The sequence below is a fragment of the Orcinus orca genome, chromosome 7 (assembly GCF_937001465.1).
Source record: "Orcinus orca chromosome 7, mOrcOrc1.1, whole genome shotgun sequence".
Taxonomy (NCBI): domain Eukaryota; kingdom Metazoa; phylum Chordata; class Mammalia; order Artiodactyla; family Delphinidae; genus Orcinus; species Orcinus orca.
In genome coordinates this window covers 47625756-47643960 of record NC_064565.1, presented here as the reverse complement: position 1 = coordinate 47643960, position 18205 = coordinate 47625756, and the positions used below count along the sequence as shown (strand labels likewise).

Below are 18205 nucleotides of genomic sequence, written 5' to 3'. Positions count from 1 at the left end.
TCCCATAGTGTTCTTTAATGTGTTTTTCCATTGACTGAATTTTCTGTAAACTGATAGATAGGTCTAGAGATTTGATCATATTCATTTTCATATTTTGGCAAGAATGGTTCAGGAGAATGTTGTATACTTATACCAGGATGCCAAAATGGCTGCTTGTTTCTCTGTGATGTTAAGATTATTCAGCGTTTTCAACAGTTGTCAGCCTGATCCATCCATTATAACGTTTCCTATCAGCTGTCAAAATGAAGTTTTTAGTAGCAATTGATGATCATGAACGAGGATCCATTATTTCATTATGTGTTACAATATGGTATATTCTCATGCTATCATTTATTTTTATTTATTTGGTTCCACTTTAAAATGTTATTTTGGTAAATTAAATAGGTACTAATCGAGCACCTATGATGTGCTAGCACTCTGCTAGACAGTATAAGGGGAAAACAAAATATGTATATATCATGGACTCTGCTCTAAATGAAAATAGAAACATTATGCTCAAAATGATTAGAGAACAGTTATCATATGGTAAGTGAAATAAAAGAGAGATGAGTGTGGGTTGGAGAATGTTTCATCGAAAATGTGAGACACATGGTGGACCAAGAAGCACTTTATGAAATAGGGGGGAACAGAGGGCATTTCAGGTGGGGGAATAGTTTCGGTCACGCCATGAGGCTAAGGACAAGAATGGTGGTATAAGGAAAGGCACAGGAAAAAACCTACCTAGAGATTATACATTAGCTAGGTTAAAGTAGGGCATTGGTTGGAAGTGAGAAAGCTAAATTATTTAGGTCATATTTGGAGAAATTGACATCACCCCATGATCTTTCTGGTATTGTTCTAAATACATTTGGCACATAGACTTTGGATGGACTAGGAAATTACAGCAAAGTGGCTTAGGGAAATTCAGTAGTCTAGAAGCTGATTTGTTATAAATAAAAGCCCATCTGAGCTTAAGAAATATAAGATTGTTCAAGTAATAGGTAAAATGTAAAGAATTAGTCATGTTGATAGATGTACATAGTAATAAAAATGGAAACTACAGAGATACTTGTGGTTTCACAGAACAAACAAGATTGTTTGAAAGAAGAGGCAGATGCACAGGACTTGGTGTGAAGCTATGGCAAAGTTAAAGAAGTCGAGTTTAATTTTGGAAATGTTGTGTTTTGGGTGCACATACATACAACAAAGTCTTTAAGCATTTGTTAGGATGGGATTGCAGACAAAAATGCAGAGTTGCTATTGTACATTTTAGAGTCAGACCAACAGAAGTGATAGGTTAACTCATAGGAGAGGATGAGCACATCAGATAACGAACAGAGAGAGGCTGAGGTTGAGAAAGGATAGCAATAGAGTTGCGTATAGGGTAGACACAAGAAGCAGGAAGAAGAGAAGAAGGTAGTATTCATTGGTGGAGAAGCAGGGGAGAACAGTGTTATAGCCAAGGAAGGAAAGAGTTTTAAACATGAAGAGATGGTTGACAGGGTTAAGTACCAACCATGAGGTTAAGGAAAGAGGGACCGAAAACTATCCTTTAGGTATTCAGGAGAGTGATCCCTGGTAGCACTTGATAGGACACTTGATTTTGATATAGCATGTTGCAGATGGAAGGTGGGTACAGAAAGGAATAGTTGGGAAGTAGGAGGTCAGGACAGAAGGCATAGATGATCTTATTCTAGGAACAGGGTTCAAAACAAGAAGATAAATACGGCCAAGATAAGCAGTAGATGGGGAAACCTAAGTGTGCTTGAAAATCAAGGGTCTGAATTTCCTTGGTTATTTTGATAAATAGAGCAAAATATATTTTTAGAAAATAAACTTTGAATAATGAAAGTGCAAAAAGAGCTTAACTATTTAGTCATTTTAGCTCATCATATTTCTATGATATTTTATTTATTCAATTTTCACTTTATATATTACCATAATGAGTCATGCTTATATCAAATATGTAAGGCAAAGAGGTATTAAACTGAGAATGCTAGTTTCTTCCTTTTCCAAAAAAAATTTCTGCATACCTCTCCATCTCCCTCCTCTCTGCTTCGTTAGCTACGTGTGTACATGGAACATGTGTTTGTTTTTATTTTGTTAGTTTCATTGGTTTACTGCTTACAAAGATAATACATGTTTATTGTAAAAATGTCACTTGGCATAGAAAGGCTTAAGGATAAATTTTTAAAATTCCATGAAATGCTACTATTCAGAGATAACAATTATTATTGTTTTGGTAAACCTCCTTCCAAATCTCTTTCTATGTGTAGATACATGGATGATAATTTATATTAATGAGATCATACTATAAATGTGGTTTTGCACCTGCTTTTTTGCATCTAATAATATGTTGTGGATATTTTCTATGTTGATGAATATGGAAATATAGATCCTTTTTCAATGGCAGTCATTGTATGACGATACCATAATTAATTTAAGCTATCTCTTGTTGCCAGACACTTAGACGCTTTCCAGTTTTTCTGTTTAAGCAGAACTGCAGTGAATATTCCTCATGGGTACATTTTTGTGCACTTGTCCAGTTGATTGTCTTCTTTGAATAACTTCCCCAAAGTGGGGTTGTGGGTCAAAGACTATGCATGTTTTCTCTTGTGATACGTATTTACATATTGCCCAGTGTCCTCTAGAAGTGCTGTGCCAATTATACTTCTACCAGTAACACCTGTCAGTACCCAGAAATTTCTTTTAAATGTCTTAACATTTTTTTCATCTTCATTCAGGCTCATTTTATTCACTTACAAAAATCAGGATGAAATATATCAGTAGTTCTTAAAAGTTTTAGGATATTAGGACCATTTGAAAACTGTTGACCAGAAACTGGAACTATTGTTCCAGAAAATCACAGCTGTGCAAAAACACAAAACTTTCCCATAATACTTATGAGAATTCACAGATCCTTTGAAGTCAGTTCACGGACTCTTTAGGATTTCATTCCATGAATCCAAGTGAAGAATCTCTGAATGAGGTGATTTTAAAGTTGCTTTCTCCTTTTAATACTAACACACACACATCTTGCACATACATCACACGCTCATGTGCACACAGAATTTTAATGTGTACTTGGAAAATCTTTGACATCTGCTTGATTCAGAACCTAGTCTCCTTGTGATCTGTGAAATCACTTGAGTGTGTATAGTTATTGGAATGAATTTCTATTTCAGGTTCTTCAGTGGCGAGCCCACCAGGAAGAGGTAGCAAGACTGGAAATGGAAATTTCTGCCAGAAGGAGAGAAAAGGAAGAGGAGAAAGAGAAACAGTGGAAGAAGAAGGAATTGTTACAAAGAGAAGAGAAGAAAAAAAAAGTATTTATACTGTTGCTGTGAATGTGTGAATGAATGTTTAATTGCCTGATTGAGATTTGATTGACCTTGGTGTTTGGCATGGAATCCTCATAAGCAGTTCTTAGAAAGATTCATAAGGTTCTAGTGGAGTCTTGCTTAAATATATTTGAGCTTCAAAGACATGGAGGAGAACCCACTTTATTGACCTTCACAAGCACAAGTACATGTGATTAGAAGAGATGCTGTAGATAAAGAAAAGATAGGGTTTGTGATTGTTGTTAAATCGTGTACTAAGTAGGGACGTGGCAAAACCAGAGGTACTGGGGTACCATTTTGGTTGACTGCAGTACAGCAAATGACTATCAAAAGATGTCCTTATTGGGAAAATACATTATACTGGGGTCAGTACAATTCATAGAATACCAAAAGGCCCTTTAAAGAATTTACTTCTTGATTTATTATGTGTTAGATTGTTTGGTTTTTCATATTGATACAAATTCATCATCTACTTTTGAACGAACATTTGTTTCCCAACCTTCAAAATATTAATCAAAACACTTATTTTTTTAAATTTTTTTTTTTTGGCTGTGCCATGCAGCTTGCGGAATCTTAGTTCCCCAACCAGGGGTTGAACCCATGCCCTCTGCAGTGGAAGCGTGGAGTCCTAACCACTGGACCACCTGGGAATTCCCCAAAACACTTATTAACAGCTTTAAAATGATTTCTGACAACCTGTGGAAAGTAAAACATATTCAGAGGAGATTTTTTAAAAATATATGGGATATTTGTTTAGATATTTTGTTTTTCCACACCACAAAAGTGATAGAATTTACAGTAAAAAATATTTTTCTTTAAGATTTTATGACTTCTTTGGAAATGATTCACAAAAGGCAATTTATGATCAACTCTATAACATAATGAAAGGAACTTCCATTAACTTGTACACCTGTATTGGCTTGATCTGCATGATATGTAAAATGTTTTCTTTTGGAGTTGCTTAAAGTGCTAAGAATGACTAATTCACAGTCCTTGATGAGTAAATTTTTGCTTTTGTGAACACAATTGATACTTTATATGGTCAACCAGGTTTATGAAGCTCTTGTCTAGAAGTTTTTCCTTTAAAATTAAACATGAGGGGAAAAAAAAGGCACTATGGTTTTTTAGCTAGAAGTCAGATTTCTGCACTTTATACTTCAGTTGCCATTATTCTTGCTTGTTTTGTGCTCTTATATCAGCAAATTGGTGTAGAGTCATCATGTGTAAAAAACAACACGTAGAGAAGTTATATGATTTTTGACAAAGTAAGCTGCAAAGAAGACATAATTTACAGTCTAACTTCTAAGGAAGTTGGGTGATTTCATCAAGTCCCCATCAAGAGAGAAACTCATAAATATCAATCATGTTTCAAATAACATAGGTGAACTATACACATCTCTGTGGGAAAACTTAACAATTATTAACTATTATGAAACTACATATCCTTAGAGATTTGTCATCTACCTGGGCACCTTTCATAGCCCTTCCTCTCTATGAATTAGTATAATCATGAAAAGTACCGTATTTTTAAGCATTTGTTTGCATGTAGTGTCATTTTAAGTGCCATATAAAGAGATTTAGATACAGTTCCACTTTCTGGGAACTTACAAAGACAGTGAAAGAATACACAAATTAGTAACTCAAGTATTGAGAATTGAAGTAAGTGCATTTCATTGTTAAATTAAATTTGAGTTGGGGAATTGGCATGGTTATACAGGAATGGATAGACAGACTGCTTGCTGTTTTCTCCTCAGTCTCTTAGATTTCTGGAAATGAGAGAAAGGTGTTTTGAAAGATGAGAGAGAGACCTTTATTAGCTTGCAGATAAGCTATTGACATTTGGCTTGAAATTTGGCCTGACACCAAAACAACAACAACAAAACAAACAGTGATGGAAGGAATAATTAAGCTCTAAGCCAAATTCATGGTCAATCTCTTGAAAGTGTATGGGCCTGAGGCATATATTTTATTTTATTTATTTTCTTTTAAAAATTATTTCTTACATTTAGAAAAAAAGTTTAAAATACAGAGATTGATGTAATAAATACATTAGTACTCATCACCTAGCATTGAAACTGTTGACATTTTCATTCTGTTTCAGGTTTATTTTATTTTATAGATAAAGTTGAAGTCTTCTTTTGAGGACTTAACTCAGAACCATTTGCCTTCTTACCACACCAAAGGCAATCTCCATCATGAATTTTATTGTTATCTTTCAGGCTATCTATTGCTTTTAACATATTTTAATATGTATTTCATTTCTCTTACTTCTCTCATGAATATTACCACACTATTATTCTGCAGCATGTACTTCTCCATTTACCCTTACATTTTGAGATATAGCCATGTTAATACACAGAGAGCTAGTTTATTCTTTTAATGGCTATATAGTGTTCCACTGTAGAACTAGGATACCATTTATCCCTTCTTTTAGTGGATAACATTTAAGTTTCTTAAGTTCTGTTCTTGAAAGTGTGCTGCAGCAGCCACTTCGTACATATTGACCAGGGCATGTATGCACAGCTTTCTCTAGGGTGTACCTGGGGTGGGAATCACTATGTTGCAGGATGTGTATGTTTTCAACTTTATATAAGACTTTTTTTTTTTACTTTATAAGACATTAAAACTATTCTTTTAGACTTTTGCCAGTATGCTAAATGGGAACAGTATCTCAGTGTTTTAAATTGGATTCTCCTGGTCACTTGTGAGATTGGAAATCTCATGTTTATTGGGCAGTTTTCTTCCTCTCTGAATTGCTTATTCATGCTTCTTGTCCATTGTCTATTTTTTCTTTATTTAATCTATAGATGTTCTTTATAAATTCTGAATATTATTTCTTTTTATCAGTTACATGAGTTGCAAATATTTTCCTTCATTGGTCATTTGCCTTTAAATTTGCCTCAGTGTCTATAGTTCCACGGAAATTTCAAATGATCAAATAATCGAAGTTCTTAAACTTTTTCTTTGTGAATTGTGCTTTCCTTTATGAACTATGACCTGGTAGTGAGAACATCTCTACAGAGAGCTTTTATGTTTGCCTCTGCTAAGGGCCCTATGCATTTTACTGGCCCAGGACCAGTTTGTATATTAACTTTGAGACTTGGGACCCATGCTGTGAGCTGGGAGTGGGTGCTGACTTAGCACTCATGCACAGCACTGGGGTTCTGCACTTGGCCCTTTTCTTCCTCTGGTCCCAAGCAGAAAGTTGGCTCCTTTGTCACTCTCCTGGGGAGTGGTCACGGTGTAGCTAGTTTCCCTTGTGTGTATGGACAAATCCTATATGATTTCTTTCTCTTCGTAGGTAGCTTGGTTCCTGCACCCATGTGCACAGGTCCCACAACTAACACTGAAGGCCTGGCCACCAGCTCCTCAGACGTATCTCAGGTCCAGTTCTCCCCAGGAGTCACTTGGCTTTGGCTCCTTCTCACTGCTTTGACTTTGAGTTCCATCTTTATTTTCAGCACTGGGACACTGGGTGTGTGTGTATAGTTGTGGTATAGTTTGTCCAAAATTTCTGTGTTTAAAGTGGGAAAAAAGATTTCTATGTCAACTCAGACATACTGACCAAAGTTCTGACTGCCTTTATATATACTAAACGCAAATCTAGATTCCCTTTGTTTTAACTATTTTACGTGTTGGAGACAAATTTTAGTTCTTCAGTGCTTAATAGAAGCTTGGCAGAAAACCCCCTACAGACAGCCTCCCCCTGACTTGAGACTGGTTGCTTTATTACCTGGTGTTCTGTCTCTCCCCATCTACTGTTTCACTTGCCTGTCTCTTCTCGTAAGAGAGCAGCAATAGAGGTAGAGAAACTATGCCATGCATAGAACCCCACATTAGGATTTCTGAACAAGAGATCAGCTTTATCCTAATTCTTCTTCCCAGTAATTTGTCTTTTAGGAAATAATATTTTCTTTTTGTGGGAATAACATAATTTGTATCCAGTGGCAAAGTTTATCCTAGTAGGTGCCCAGCTCCTTGCAAATGTACATTTATTAGATCACTTTTTTCTTTTGTGCTTTAAAACTCTAGTTGAACATAATATTCAGTTTTCATAGTTTTATCTCAAGACTCAAGGAAAGTTTTGATTCATAAGCTGTTAGGTGACAATGGTAATATTTCAGAAGCATCTCTCCACTTTTGCAATTGTCATGGTAAAATCAAGAGATGATGCCTTTCCATAAACTATCCCTAGGAGCTATTGTAAGAAACAAGACTACCATGCTAGATGAACCTCAAAATGCCTGATATGTAATATTGGTCCCAGAACCACCCTTTTACTAGGTGTGGCTCTTTGGATGGCTTGAATAACAAAGAAATTGCTCTGCATCACAGCATTTTAGGAGGTTTTGTTGCTGCATGATGCTTGGCATTCTATGGGATCCAAGGCGAGGATATTTTCAGCCTTGCTCCCAAAATGGAGATTTTAAGCAAGGCTCACAGAAAAAGGAGACATATCCCTTCCTTGATTTATCGTGTCACAGTTCCCTCCCAATTTTCACCAACTCTGAATCCAGCATTGAAACCACTCATATTGCACAACTGAGGGGTGGGGAACATAGTCAGAAAAGTCAGAATAACTCCACCAGCCGTGTGACCTTCAGCCTTATCTCAGAGATGTTTCTGGGGAGCCTCAAGTGACATTGCACCAGTAAATACCAATAGACCCAGTCTTCAGTAGAACCTTGGCACTTGGGTGCTTCCCCTTGTCCTCAGGTGACCTGGCAAACACTCAGAATTATATTCATCTGACAGATAACCAGGGAAGAGAGGAAAGAATCTAAAACAAAAGAGGGGAGGCTATCTTAATCAGAATGCAGGCGAAAGGGGTGGAACAGTACTACTTCTCAGAAGGTTCAAGAAACTCTGTGCTTAGGAGGGAATCCAGAGTACATTCAGATCAAAGCCATTCTCTCTATGTGGGGATTTATGGGTTCTTATGAGAGTAATTCATCATGATATTATGAAATCTCTTCTCCAGCGTTTATCAATCTAATAATATACTGATCTAAAGAGCCAAGAGTAGAAAAAAAGGTGGACACAGAGAATGATAAAAAAAAAATTCCCAGGTTTTAAACTCTGCTTCTTCAAGATTGTTGGGACTTAAAGGGGCCAATGGATAGCCCCGTGACAGACAGCCTTCTAAGATGGGCCCCGAGACTTTCTGCCGTCCCGGGATACATACCTGTATAATTGCCAGGACTGTAAATACCTAATTAGGTTATATTATATGGCACAGACAACGTTGAGAAAGGGAGATTATTTGGGTGGACGTGACCTAGTCACATGAGCCCTTTGAAAGCAGAGAGGTGTCTCTGGCTGGTCACAGGATGGGTAGCCAGAGATTTAAAGTATAAAAGGGACTTGACCCACCATTGTTGGCTTGGAGATGGAGGAGATCACATGGCAAGAAATGTGGGTGGCCCCATAGGAGATAAGAGTGGCCCTAGCTGACAGCCAGAAAGGAAATAGGACCCAGTAACCTATAGTCCTATAATTGTAACAAACTGAATTTTGACCAAAAAAAAAGGAATGAGCTTGGAAGCAAATTTTTCTCTGAAGCTTCCAGATGAGAAATCAGTTTTGGCAACACCTTGACTTTAGGCTTGTGATGTCATGAGCAGAGAGCCTAGCCATGCCTTTCTGAACCTCTGACTTATAGGATTCTGAGCTAATAAGTGAGTATTGCTTTAAATTGCTAAATTTGTGGTAGTTTGTTACACAGCAATTTAAAAAATCAATACAGATTTTGGTATCTGGACGTGAAATGCTACTATAACAAATACATAAAAATGTGGAAGTTTTTTTGGAGTTGGGAAGTGGAGAGAAGTTGGAAGAATTTTGAGGAGCATGATAGAAAAAAGACTAGAATGCCTTGAACATACCGTTAGTAGAAATATGGATAAGATGTGGCTGATAAGGGTTCAGAAGGAAGCAATGAACATATTATTGGAAACAGGAGAAAGGAGGATCTATCCTAATGGCAAGGTTCTATCTCCATCTATCCTAATGGCAAAAAACTCTAGAGTTAAGAGTTTATTTCCAACAGCATGGCATAGGGAAAAGACTGAAAGTGTGAATGTACAACGCTTTGTTATAGCCTCGAAAAGATCAAAGGGTCAGTGTATCCATTCATATAAGCAACACTTCCAAGAGATAAGGGGTGTTTCTCATAGATACTCTCAAACTAGAGAGCCTCAGAGAAGTTTAAGGGCAGTTTCTCACAGCCACATCAGCAGGAGGCCAAGAGAGAGAAGGGTTCATCTCAAAAAGACCTGTGTTTATTGGCTTTTTTCTAACAAGGTGAATCCCATAAAATCCACAAAAGCCCATTTGGTTCTTGGGGAACGAAATGCTCTGGGGAGCAGAGGGAGGGAGAAAGACTGATTGGTCTAACTGGATCCCACTTAGACTAAAATGACTTAAGATATACTGTCAGTTTATGTAATGTACCACTGGGGACCAACTGAATTGTGAACACAAACAAAAAACACTGTGGCAGCACTCAGTCATGCAGTGACATTCAGATGATCTCAAATTGGTATACAACACTTTTTTACATTTTTATAAAATGGAGAATATGGAATATAAAAACTCTCATAGACTCTTTCGACCTTAAAAACATGTCTTTGAACCTCTCTGAACGCCAGTTTGACCTCTGCTCTAAAATCCGCCCACCCAGATCTCTCACTGCAAGCATCTCTGCATAGGGACCACCTGCAGCTAGAGCTGAAGTAGCCCCATCTGGCTGAGGACCAATCTGTTGAACTACTTCCCACCTTCGGTTTTGTGGTGCTCTCAGTTACTAACTCCTAGAAATGTGATCTTGCAGTCAAAGTTTGAGCGGGTGTTTTTCTTTTAATTTTTGGTACTTTTATTTGAAAATCTGATGAAATACCCAAAATATTGGCACCATAAAACCTAGTAGGTAAATTAACTATCAGGATATTACAATGGTCAAAAAGAAAAGATAGTTAAGGTGTATTTTATGTAGAAATGACTCCAAAATAAACTGGGGGTTCAGACTTTATCTTCTGAATATTTAACCAGTCCTCTGAATGATATTGTATGAGTAAAGAAATGAATGTGGTATGGGAGAAAAGAAAATAAATCAAGGATCATATAATTTAAAAATATTCATAATGTTCCTTATTTTGTCATTAAAATTTAGAAATGAACATTAACATAGCTTGTTAACTGATTATGACCTTCTAATATGAGTCTAAATGTAGGGTCAGCTCTCAGTATATGAGTCAATAGGTGACAGAAAAGTAGGATGGTAATCCAAGAGGCTCACTTTTCTGGTTTCCATGTCTTTTAAAAGTGAATATTTCCATTAGAACTTCTTTTTTAAAAGTGGAAATTATGGAATCTTCCTACTCTTTGTCAGGACACAATTTTAAGAAAAAGTCAGATGGAGGGGAAAAAATACCCTAGATGATCAAGAGATAGATGTATTTGTTTTTCTGTAAAAGATTTCCCAGTAGGCAGTTTTAAAAGTCTTAAAAATTAACTCCAGGTGTCAATTTTTGGCTGCATTTTCTGGCTAGGTCTTGATTATTCACAGTGATATGATTTAATTAACAGACACCTATACAATGCTTGCTATGTGCAAGGCACAGTTCTATGTTCATTTAATCTTCTTAATAACCCTAAGGGGTGGGTACTAATATGATCTTCATTTTATAAATGAGGAAACAGAGACACATAGAGGGAATATAATTTCCCCAAAGTCACATAGCCATTAAGCAGTGCAATTAGGATTTGAACCCAGGAGGTCTAACTCCATCGTTCATGATTTTAAACACTGTGCTGTGCTGCCCATCACGGTGATTGCTGTTTGCTATTAATTTTGTGATTAATCAATTTTGAGAAAACTTGGTTTCAAACTGTTTGCTTTAGGGTAATTTTCATGGCTTTGATCCTGTCCTAGTGTACTCAGAACTGTTAAATTGATAGGTAATTGATAATTTAAAATCTCTTTAGCAGTCTGCTTACTAGGAGTATTTCTTTCATGTTTTACAGGTACATGCAGTCTGTCTTATTAATATTCTCTCAGGATTTCTCTCCTTGGGTTAATGAACCACTATAGCCAAACACTTTACAAGAAGCCAGACCATTATGGTTTGATCACAGTTGAAGTGTCAAGTATAAGACATGTGTTATGAGCAGGTTAAAAAAAAAAAAAACAGCTTCATTGCCTCCTTGGTGTTGCTCTTTTGTTAAGTTGACTGAAGAAAATATTAACGATTTTGATTGTGATTTTTTTTTTTTACCTCTCAATATCTTATTTCACAAGAAGAAAATTTCCACAGGCTTCCAACATTGCATCTACCAACCTATCAGAATCTGTACCCACTCCTTTCCTTCCCTCCTTTCACAATGCATTAAGTATCTGTACTCCTGTCTATGGCCAGCCCCTTCACTTATGCACAGAATCCTATTCCCTCTCTCCTACGCAAGGTCATCCAAATCTCTCTCCCACCACCACTTCCCCCTTTTATTCTAGATCTTTCCTATTAACCTATAAATATACCATTCTCCCTTGTATTTAGAAACACACTCTCCCTTGACCTCATGCCTCCCCTGTTAAGAAAATCTCACCATCCTGTAGCCTCTACACACTGTCCTCGCTTCATCCCACCCATTGTCGCTTGAGCCATTTTGTCCCTCGATTCCAGCAAAGCTGTGCTTGTCAAGGTCATCAGTGATCTCCATGTTGCTAATTCCAGGGGTCTGTTCTCAGTCCTCACTTTACTTGAACTATTAAGATGGAAGTGATCACTGCCTCCTCTTTGGAAAACTTGATATTTAGCTTCTAAGAAGCCATCCTCTGTTCTTTTATCTCACTGGGTTCTCTTTCTCCATAAACTTGGATGGATCCTCCTCATCGTTCTAAGTCTTGGAGTTCCCTGGGGCCTCGGTGCTCTAAGTATGTGTACTTTCTAGGGGATCTCAACCAATCCAATGTACTTCATATGCCATTTATATGCTGACTCAAATTACCAATTAATATCTCTGGTCTAGATTTCTCTCTTGAACTGCAAACTCACACATCCCACTGCCTCAAATCTAATTTGACCCAAATGTAATCTCGTTTTTCTCTCCAAACCCACTCTTTCCCCATATTCCTTTTCTCAATAAATGGAATCCTATTCTCCCAGTGCTCAGGCCAAAAGCCTTGATATTTTGACTCTTGTTTTCCCCCCTCACACCCTATACTCACACCCTTACCTATTGTCATGAATAGAAGGCTCTGCATTCCAAATCAGAACTATTATAAACCTCTTACTCTTCTAATTCATTTCTCTGCCTCCTCCCTTTCTCTTCCCTCCCTCCCCCTCCATCGATTTCCCACGCAACAGGCAGAGTGATGCTTTTAAAAGGTATGTCAGATTATGTCATTCCCCGCATTACGCTCAATATCTCTTGGATCTCATATCCTGCGACTTCCCCCATCACTCCTCCTGCTCCAGCCATCACAGCCTATTTCTTCCTCCTCGAACACCCTAGCACATGTCCCCTTAGCCTTTTGCACTGGCTGTTCCTTCTGCCTGGAAGAGTCCTCCCCCAGATGTCTGTATAACTCACTCTCTCACTCCATTCAGGGTCACGCTCAAATGTCATCAGAGAGAATGTCTATCCTTGACTACCAAACTTAAAATAGCATCCTCCTTCCTTGTCACTCTGTCCATTTACCCTACTTTATTTTTTTCTTGGCATTTATCGTTCCTCTGACATATCTTTATTTATTTATTGACTGTCTTCTCTTTCTCTTCTAGAATGTAAGCCCTGTAAAAAGGGGGGATTTTTCCATTTTCTTCATTGTTTTATCTCCCGTGCCTGACACAAGGCACTCAATAAATATTGTTTGAGTGAGTGAATTTAATGTATGAGCAGAATACAACTGTACTTTGATGTTGAGATATAGAGGAAAATATGCCAAACTAGGAGGCCCTAACAAGGTGGATGACCTTGGGCAAGATATGTAGGCTCTGCAGGATTTTCCCTCCCCAATTGTAAAATGAGGTGTTTGAATTAAATGATTGCTAAAATCACCTCAGCTCTAAGAAGTCATGATTGAATGACTCTGAGGTTTGATTACTTTTCACTTTTCACTCTCCCTGACACTTCAGGCTTTGAAATACAACATCCTCAGTATATATACTCCCTTTTTAATGAATAGTGAAAAGAGAGAAATTAAACAAGATTACAGACAAATTCATTTTAGCAAAATCAACATATGACACGATCATTATGTAATACTTCAATGCCCAGACTGAAAATAGACCTTACTCCTAAAGAAGACATAACAGTTATTTTTAAATCCACCTGGAATTTCAATTAAGAGGGAGATAACTAATGTGTTTACACCAGAATACTTTCTTGGCTCATCATGCTCTAAGGACATAAGACTACATCACGGCAGAAAATAGCTATTGCCAATTCGAGTAGGCAGCTCTGCTAGGAAAAAATGCTCACATAAGTGACCAAAGTGAAATCACCTAAAAGATTCATGTTATTTACTTACACATATAGACATCACCTACTTCCAAATAATTTATAATAAAGGCACTAACAATATTGTGCTAGATATCTACCCGTTGGGGCGTATCTACTCTCCATCCTGCTCTGTGTCCCAGGGAGTTGTCCTGTAGAAGGCTCCCTTGCCCTCTGGCTTCTGATTGTGTTCAGTCAAAGTGGAACACTAGAGATGAGGATGAGGGAGGAGAGTGAGGTTGGGAGAGCTGCTCCCCCAGCTCCTGGCCCTGCAGAGTTGTATTGACTAGCTGTGTCCTCCACCAAAGGTCTCAGCCCGTCAGGTGGCCCTCCCCACACAGCCTTCTCTGGCTCTCGGTAAAGCAGCATGGCTACTACATGATCCCTTGTGATTGCCCTGCATTCTAACCTTCTTTGTCATTGTCCCCTTATTACATTCTTCTGGATTTAACCTAATTTTGAGTGTGCCATCTGTTTCCTATTAGGAATCATTAAAATAGAAAATTAGTAAGAGAATAAGAGACAAAAAACTAAGAGGATGGGAATATAGTTATGTCAGCAAACCAAGATTAAAAGGGGATGCTGTAATTGAACATGGTTAAAGTTAAAAGGAAGCATTTAGCTCTTATTTGCTAATAATAGACAACATCTAGCACATCAGGAGCTGGCAGGGGGAGGGAGGCAAACCACCCAGAAGAAAGCATTTTCAATAGAAGTTTTACTGAGTGTAAATCAAGCCTTATATGATATTGTGTTAACCTTTATAAGGCCTATGGCATAAAATTAAATCGTAGCTCAGTGAAACTTTTCTACAGAAAGTGAAAGTAATGCATGCAAGGTGATAAAAAGTTAAAATGTTATATACAAAGATATACAGTATTTTTGTCATTTAATTTGATATGGGAATAGAGTTTAAAAACTTCCAGAATGAATAACAGTCATGTCCCTTGGATATTCCTTCTAAATTTTGATTTTTTTTGGCCAGACTTTTAAAACATCCTTTTGTAATTATAAAGTCTTTTATGTCCATTGTAAATAGTTTGGAAAATACAGTCAAGCACACAAAATACAATAAATATCACCTGAAATCCTAAACCACTAGCAAAAGATTAATAACAATGTTCATATATTTTTTTTCTATATACACAAAGATTTTAATTTAACTAGTTGATACTGCATATATTATTTTTAACCTGATTTTTTTCATCTATCGATATATCTTGCATATTTTCCTCTGTATTCCTACCACATAATTTTTGGTGTTTGCATAGTGTTTCATTATGTGAATAATTGCATTTAACCAATTTCTTATTTGGTGGTGTTACAATATTTCCAATTTTTTTACCCTTTTAAGGCTTTAATGAACATACCTGTATATAAATCTTTGCATAGGTGCCTGCATATTAATTCTTAAACTTTATTTCTTAATTCTGAAGGCTTTTGCTAGTTAACTTCCCTATTTATTCTTCAGAAAGAGTATGACAATTTATCCTCTTACTGTAGGTAGATGTGCTTGTTTATCAGATTAGAGATTGGTGGCAAAAAGGTTCAAGTTTAGGACAATGAAAATAAGTAGCTGAAATACAAATAGTCTGAATTGTGGACTGAAAGGAGATCCATTAAATTCAAATAACCAGGCAGGATGGTGGAAAAACTGACTTTCTGTTTTTAAAAACCAAAGAACTAGCTTTGATTTCTTACCCGTGTAGAGAGTTTTCCCATCTTTGCATAAAGAATGCCATGCAAAATAATTATTTTGGAGCCAAATTTTTTGCTCAGAAGCTTCAGCACATCGTGGATTGAAAAGCCCACAGAGATCTCTATACCACAAAGTATAGAAGAGATAACATTGGCTGAAAGGTTCTGAGGATGGAAGTGACCAAGTGTCCACCTTCAGCCCAAAAAACCTTGAATCTGGCTTCCATGGACAATTTGACTTAGAGAAGTACCACGCCCTTGTGCTCTTTTGGGATTAAATGTACCTCTACACCCCACATGACTAAATGAATTGGTTCACTGATGTCTGTGGTCTGTCATTATTTTCTGTCTGGATACTTTATTAATAGTTTTGGATTTATATGAATTGATATAAGAAAAGTACTGTGTGCAGTGTTGCCTTTCCATATTCTTTTCCACTGGAGTAGTTTATCTTGTACCTCTCATCTGCAAGGTGCAATATACTGGATACAAATAAATATTACAGTATAAGGCATGTTCCTTACCTTTCGGAAGTTCACACAAGTGTGTGAAAATTTACTTGGCAAAATACAAATGATTGTCAAATAGATCGCATAGAAATAAGAGTCAGACTTCGGTTGGTGGTGACTTTATGTGATACAGGCTCATCTACATGAAACACGTGGGAAAAATTTAAAGTAAAAGAATGACTGTTTTTAATGAAGAGGCCCTGCTGCATTTTCATGTGGAGCAACAACACTTTTTCTGTGGGTGCATATTCCGGGCCAAAAGTAGAAAAGTGTGAGATGTGAGGAATTAGCTAAGTAAATGAGAATCTAGAGAATGGAATAAAAATCACTCTGCCTCAGTGGTTTATGAGTAAGGCAACTGGATATTCTGTACTTCATATTTCATGTATTTTGTGTATCTGGTTAAGCATTATGACATCCTCCTGAATTAGAGCCTTTGGAGCCTTTGGAATAATGACCTAGGAGCAAGGTACAGAAGATTGCTTGATATCAGAGACCAAACTGTCTTCCTACTCTAATGCTTTAGTCCTAACTTTCTGGTTTCTATGTGTAAACAATAAATTCTTCTTCCATGCAATTATAATTTTTGGACCGAAGGAATGAAAATAATTGAATGGTTATGTAATATTAGTCCAAGTTTTTTAAAATTAAACTCTGATATACTCAATACCATAAATGTCATGTTTACTAATGGAGTTTTTAACTGGAGACAAATTGTTTGGAAGATTACAAAAGTAAGGTGGGATATAAAAATGATCTTAAACCCTCTGAAAAGATAGCACAGCATTACTTTGGCTCATAAATCTATATAGAGAATAGTTTCTTCAGTTTGTTTACACTTTTATTGGCTTAACTCTACCAAAATGAACAAAATATGGGACTACGAAAGAGGACTATCCAGTACAAATCAGAGATAACAAGCGGAGATGGGGGATAATGAGGACCCATTTTGGTTTTCAGAAAAGTAAGCTTTTTCTAGAAACCTTATCTGCAAGTCTAGAGGAGACAAGCTTTAAATTCACCTCTTACCCCGTGTGCTAACTTTCTGGTTCCTCTATCGTTGGAAAGTTATAAGGATCACTCAAAAAATCTAAACAGTAGGGTGTTTAAAATCTGTGTCTCAACAAATATTCCAAAAGGCTAGTTAAATACTCTTAACCTTAACTTTAGTTTGAACCTTGCAAAGCCAATGTTTCATGACACACACTTCCTGCTCTTATTAATTGATGGAAAGTAATGGAACTGTCCTTAGGGAAATGTTTAGTTTTACCATCCTGCAAATAAAACTGCTGGCCTGGTTCCCATCCATAACTTTGTTATTCTCAGACCAGAGACCAGAAAGTGCTCCCACTCACCTAATGATGATCACTTAAGCCCTTCTATGTGTTATTTACAATACAACATACTAGGGATACAAAGATGAATAATGCAGATCAATATGGAAAGTATTATGCTAAGGATACATAAATAGTGCCTTAGAAGGTACACCTAGTTATGTCTGGAGGAGAGGGGAAAGGAGGAAGGCTGAGAAAGCAAAGCTACAATTGAGTCTTAAATGATGGACAGGAGGGATTTAGCAGGTAACAAGGCAGGGAAGAGCATGCCAGGCATGTAGTAAATGTCCAAATATATCAGTAACAATCCAGTGTTAGACCCTCCTGAAAAAGAACCAAGGAATACAAAGCAGAACAAAGAAGGGAGGGTAATAAATCTTAATTAAGGATCACTGGTGTGCCAAGGATTGAGCGAACATTTTCTTTTTTTTTTTCAAAATATTTTTGCTATTATTATTATTTTTAATGAAAAGATGAAATTGGAGCTAGGAGCGCTCTCTCTCTTTCTCTTTTTTTTTTTTTTTTTTTTTTTACTATTTATTTATTTATTTGGCTGCATCGGGTCTTAGTTGCGGCACATGGGATCTTTTGTTATGGCATGCAGGATCTTTCGATGTGGTGCACGGGCTCTTCACTGTGGCATGTGGGCTCTCTAGTTCTGGCGCGAGGGCTTAGTTGCCTTGCAGCATGTGGGATCTTAGTTCCCCGACCAAGGATCAAACCCGCGTCCGCTGCATTGGAAGGCAGATTTTATTTATTTATTTATTTATTTATTTATTTATTTATTTATTTATTTATTATTTTTTAATATTAGGGTTTTCTTTTAACATCTTTATTGGAGTAT

General features: G+C 36.9%; 2 protein-coding genes across 3 annotated transcripts in view; one reads left to right on the top strand and one right to left on the bottom strand.

Moving 5' to 3' along the window:
* Nucleotides 1-18205, bottom strand: part of PKP4 (plakophilin 4) — a 961933-nt gene that overhangs the window by 453049 nt on the left and 490679 nt on the right. The gene's annotated exons all lie outside the window — the stretch shown is intronic.
* CCDC148 (coiled-coil domain containing 148) overlaps nt 1-18205 on the top strand; it is a 338775-nt gene that overhangs the window by 195131 nt on the left and 125439 nt on the right. For both annotated transcript variants that reach the window (XM_049712716.1, XM_004276786.3), the window contains exon 11: nt 3165-3305. In XM_049712716.1, the coding sequence (XP_049568673.1) occupies nt 3165-3305 (141 nt within the window). The remainder of the gene's footprint in view (nt 1-3164; nt 3306-18205) is intronic.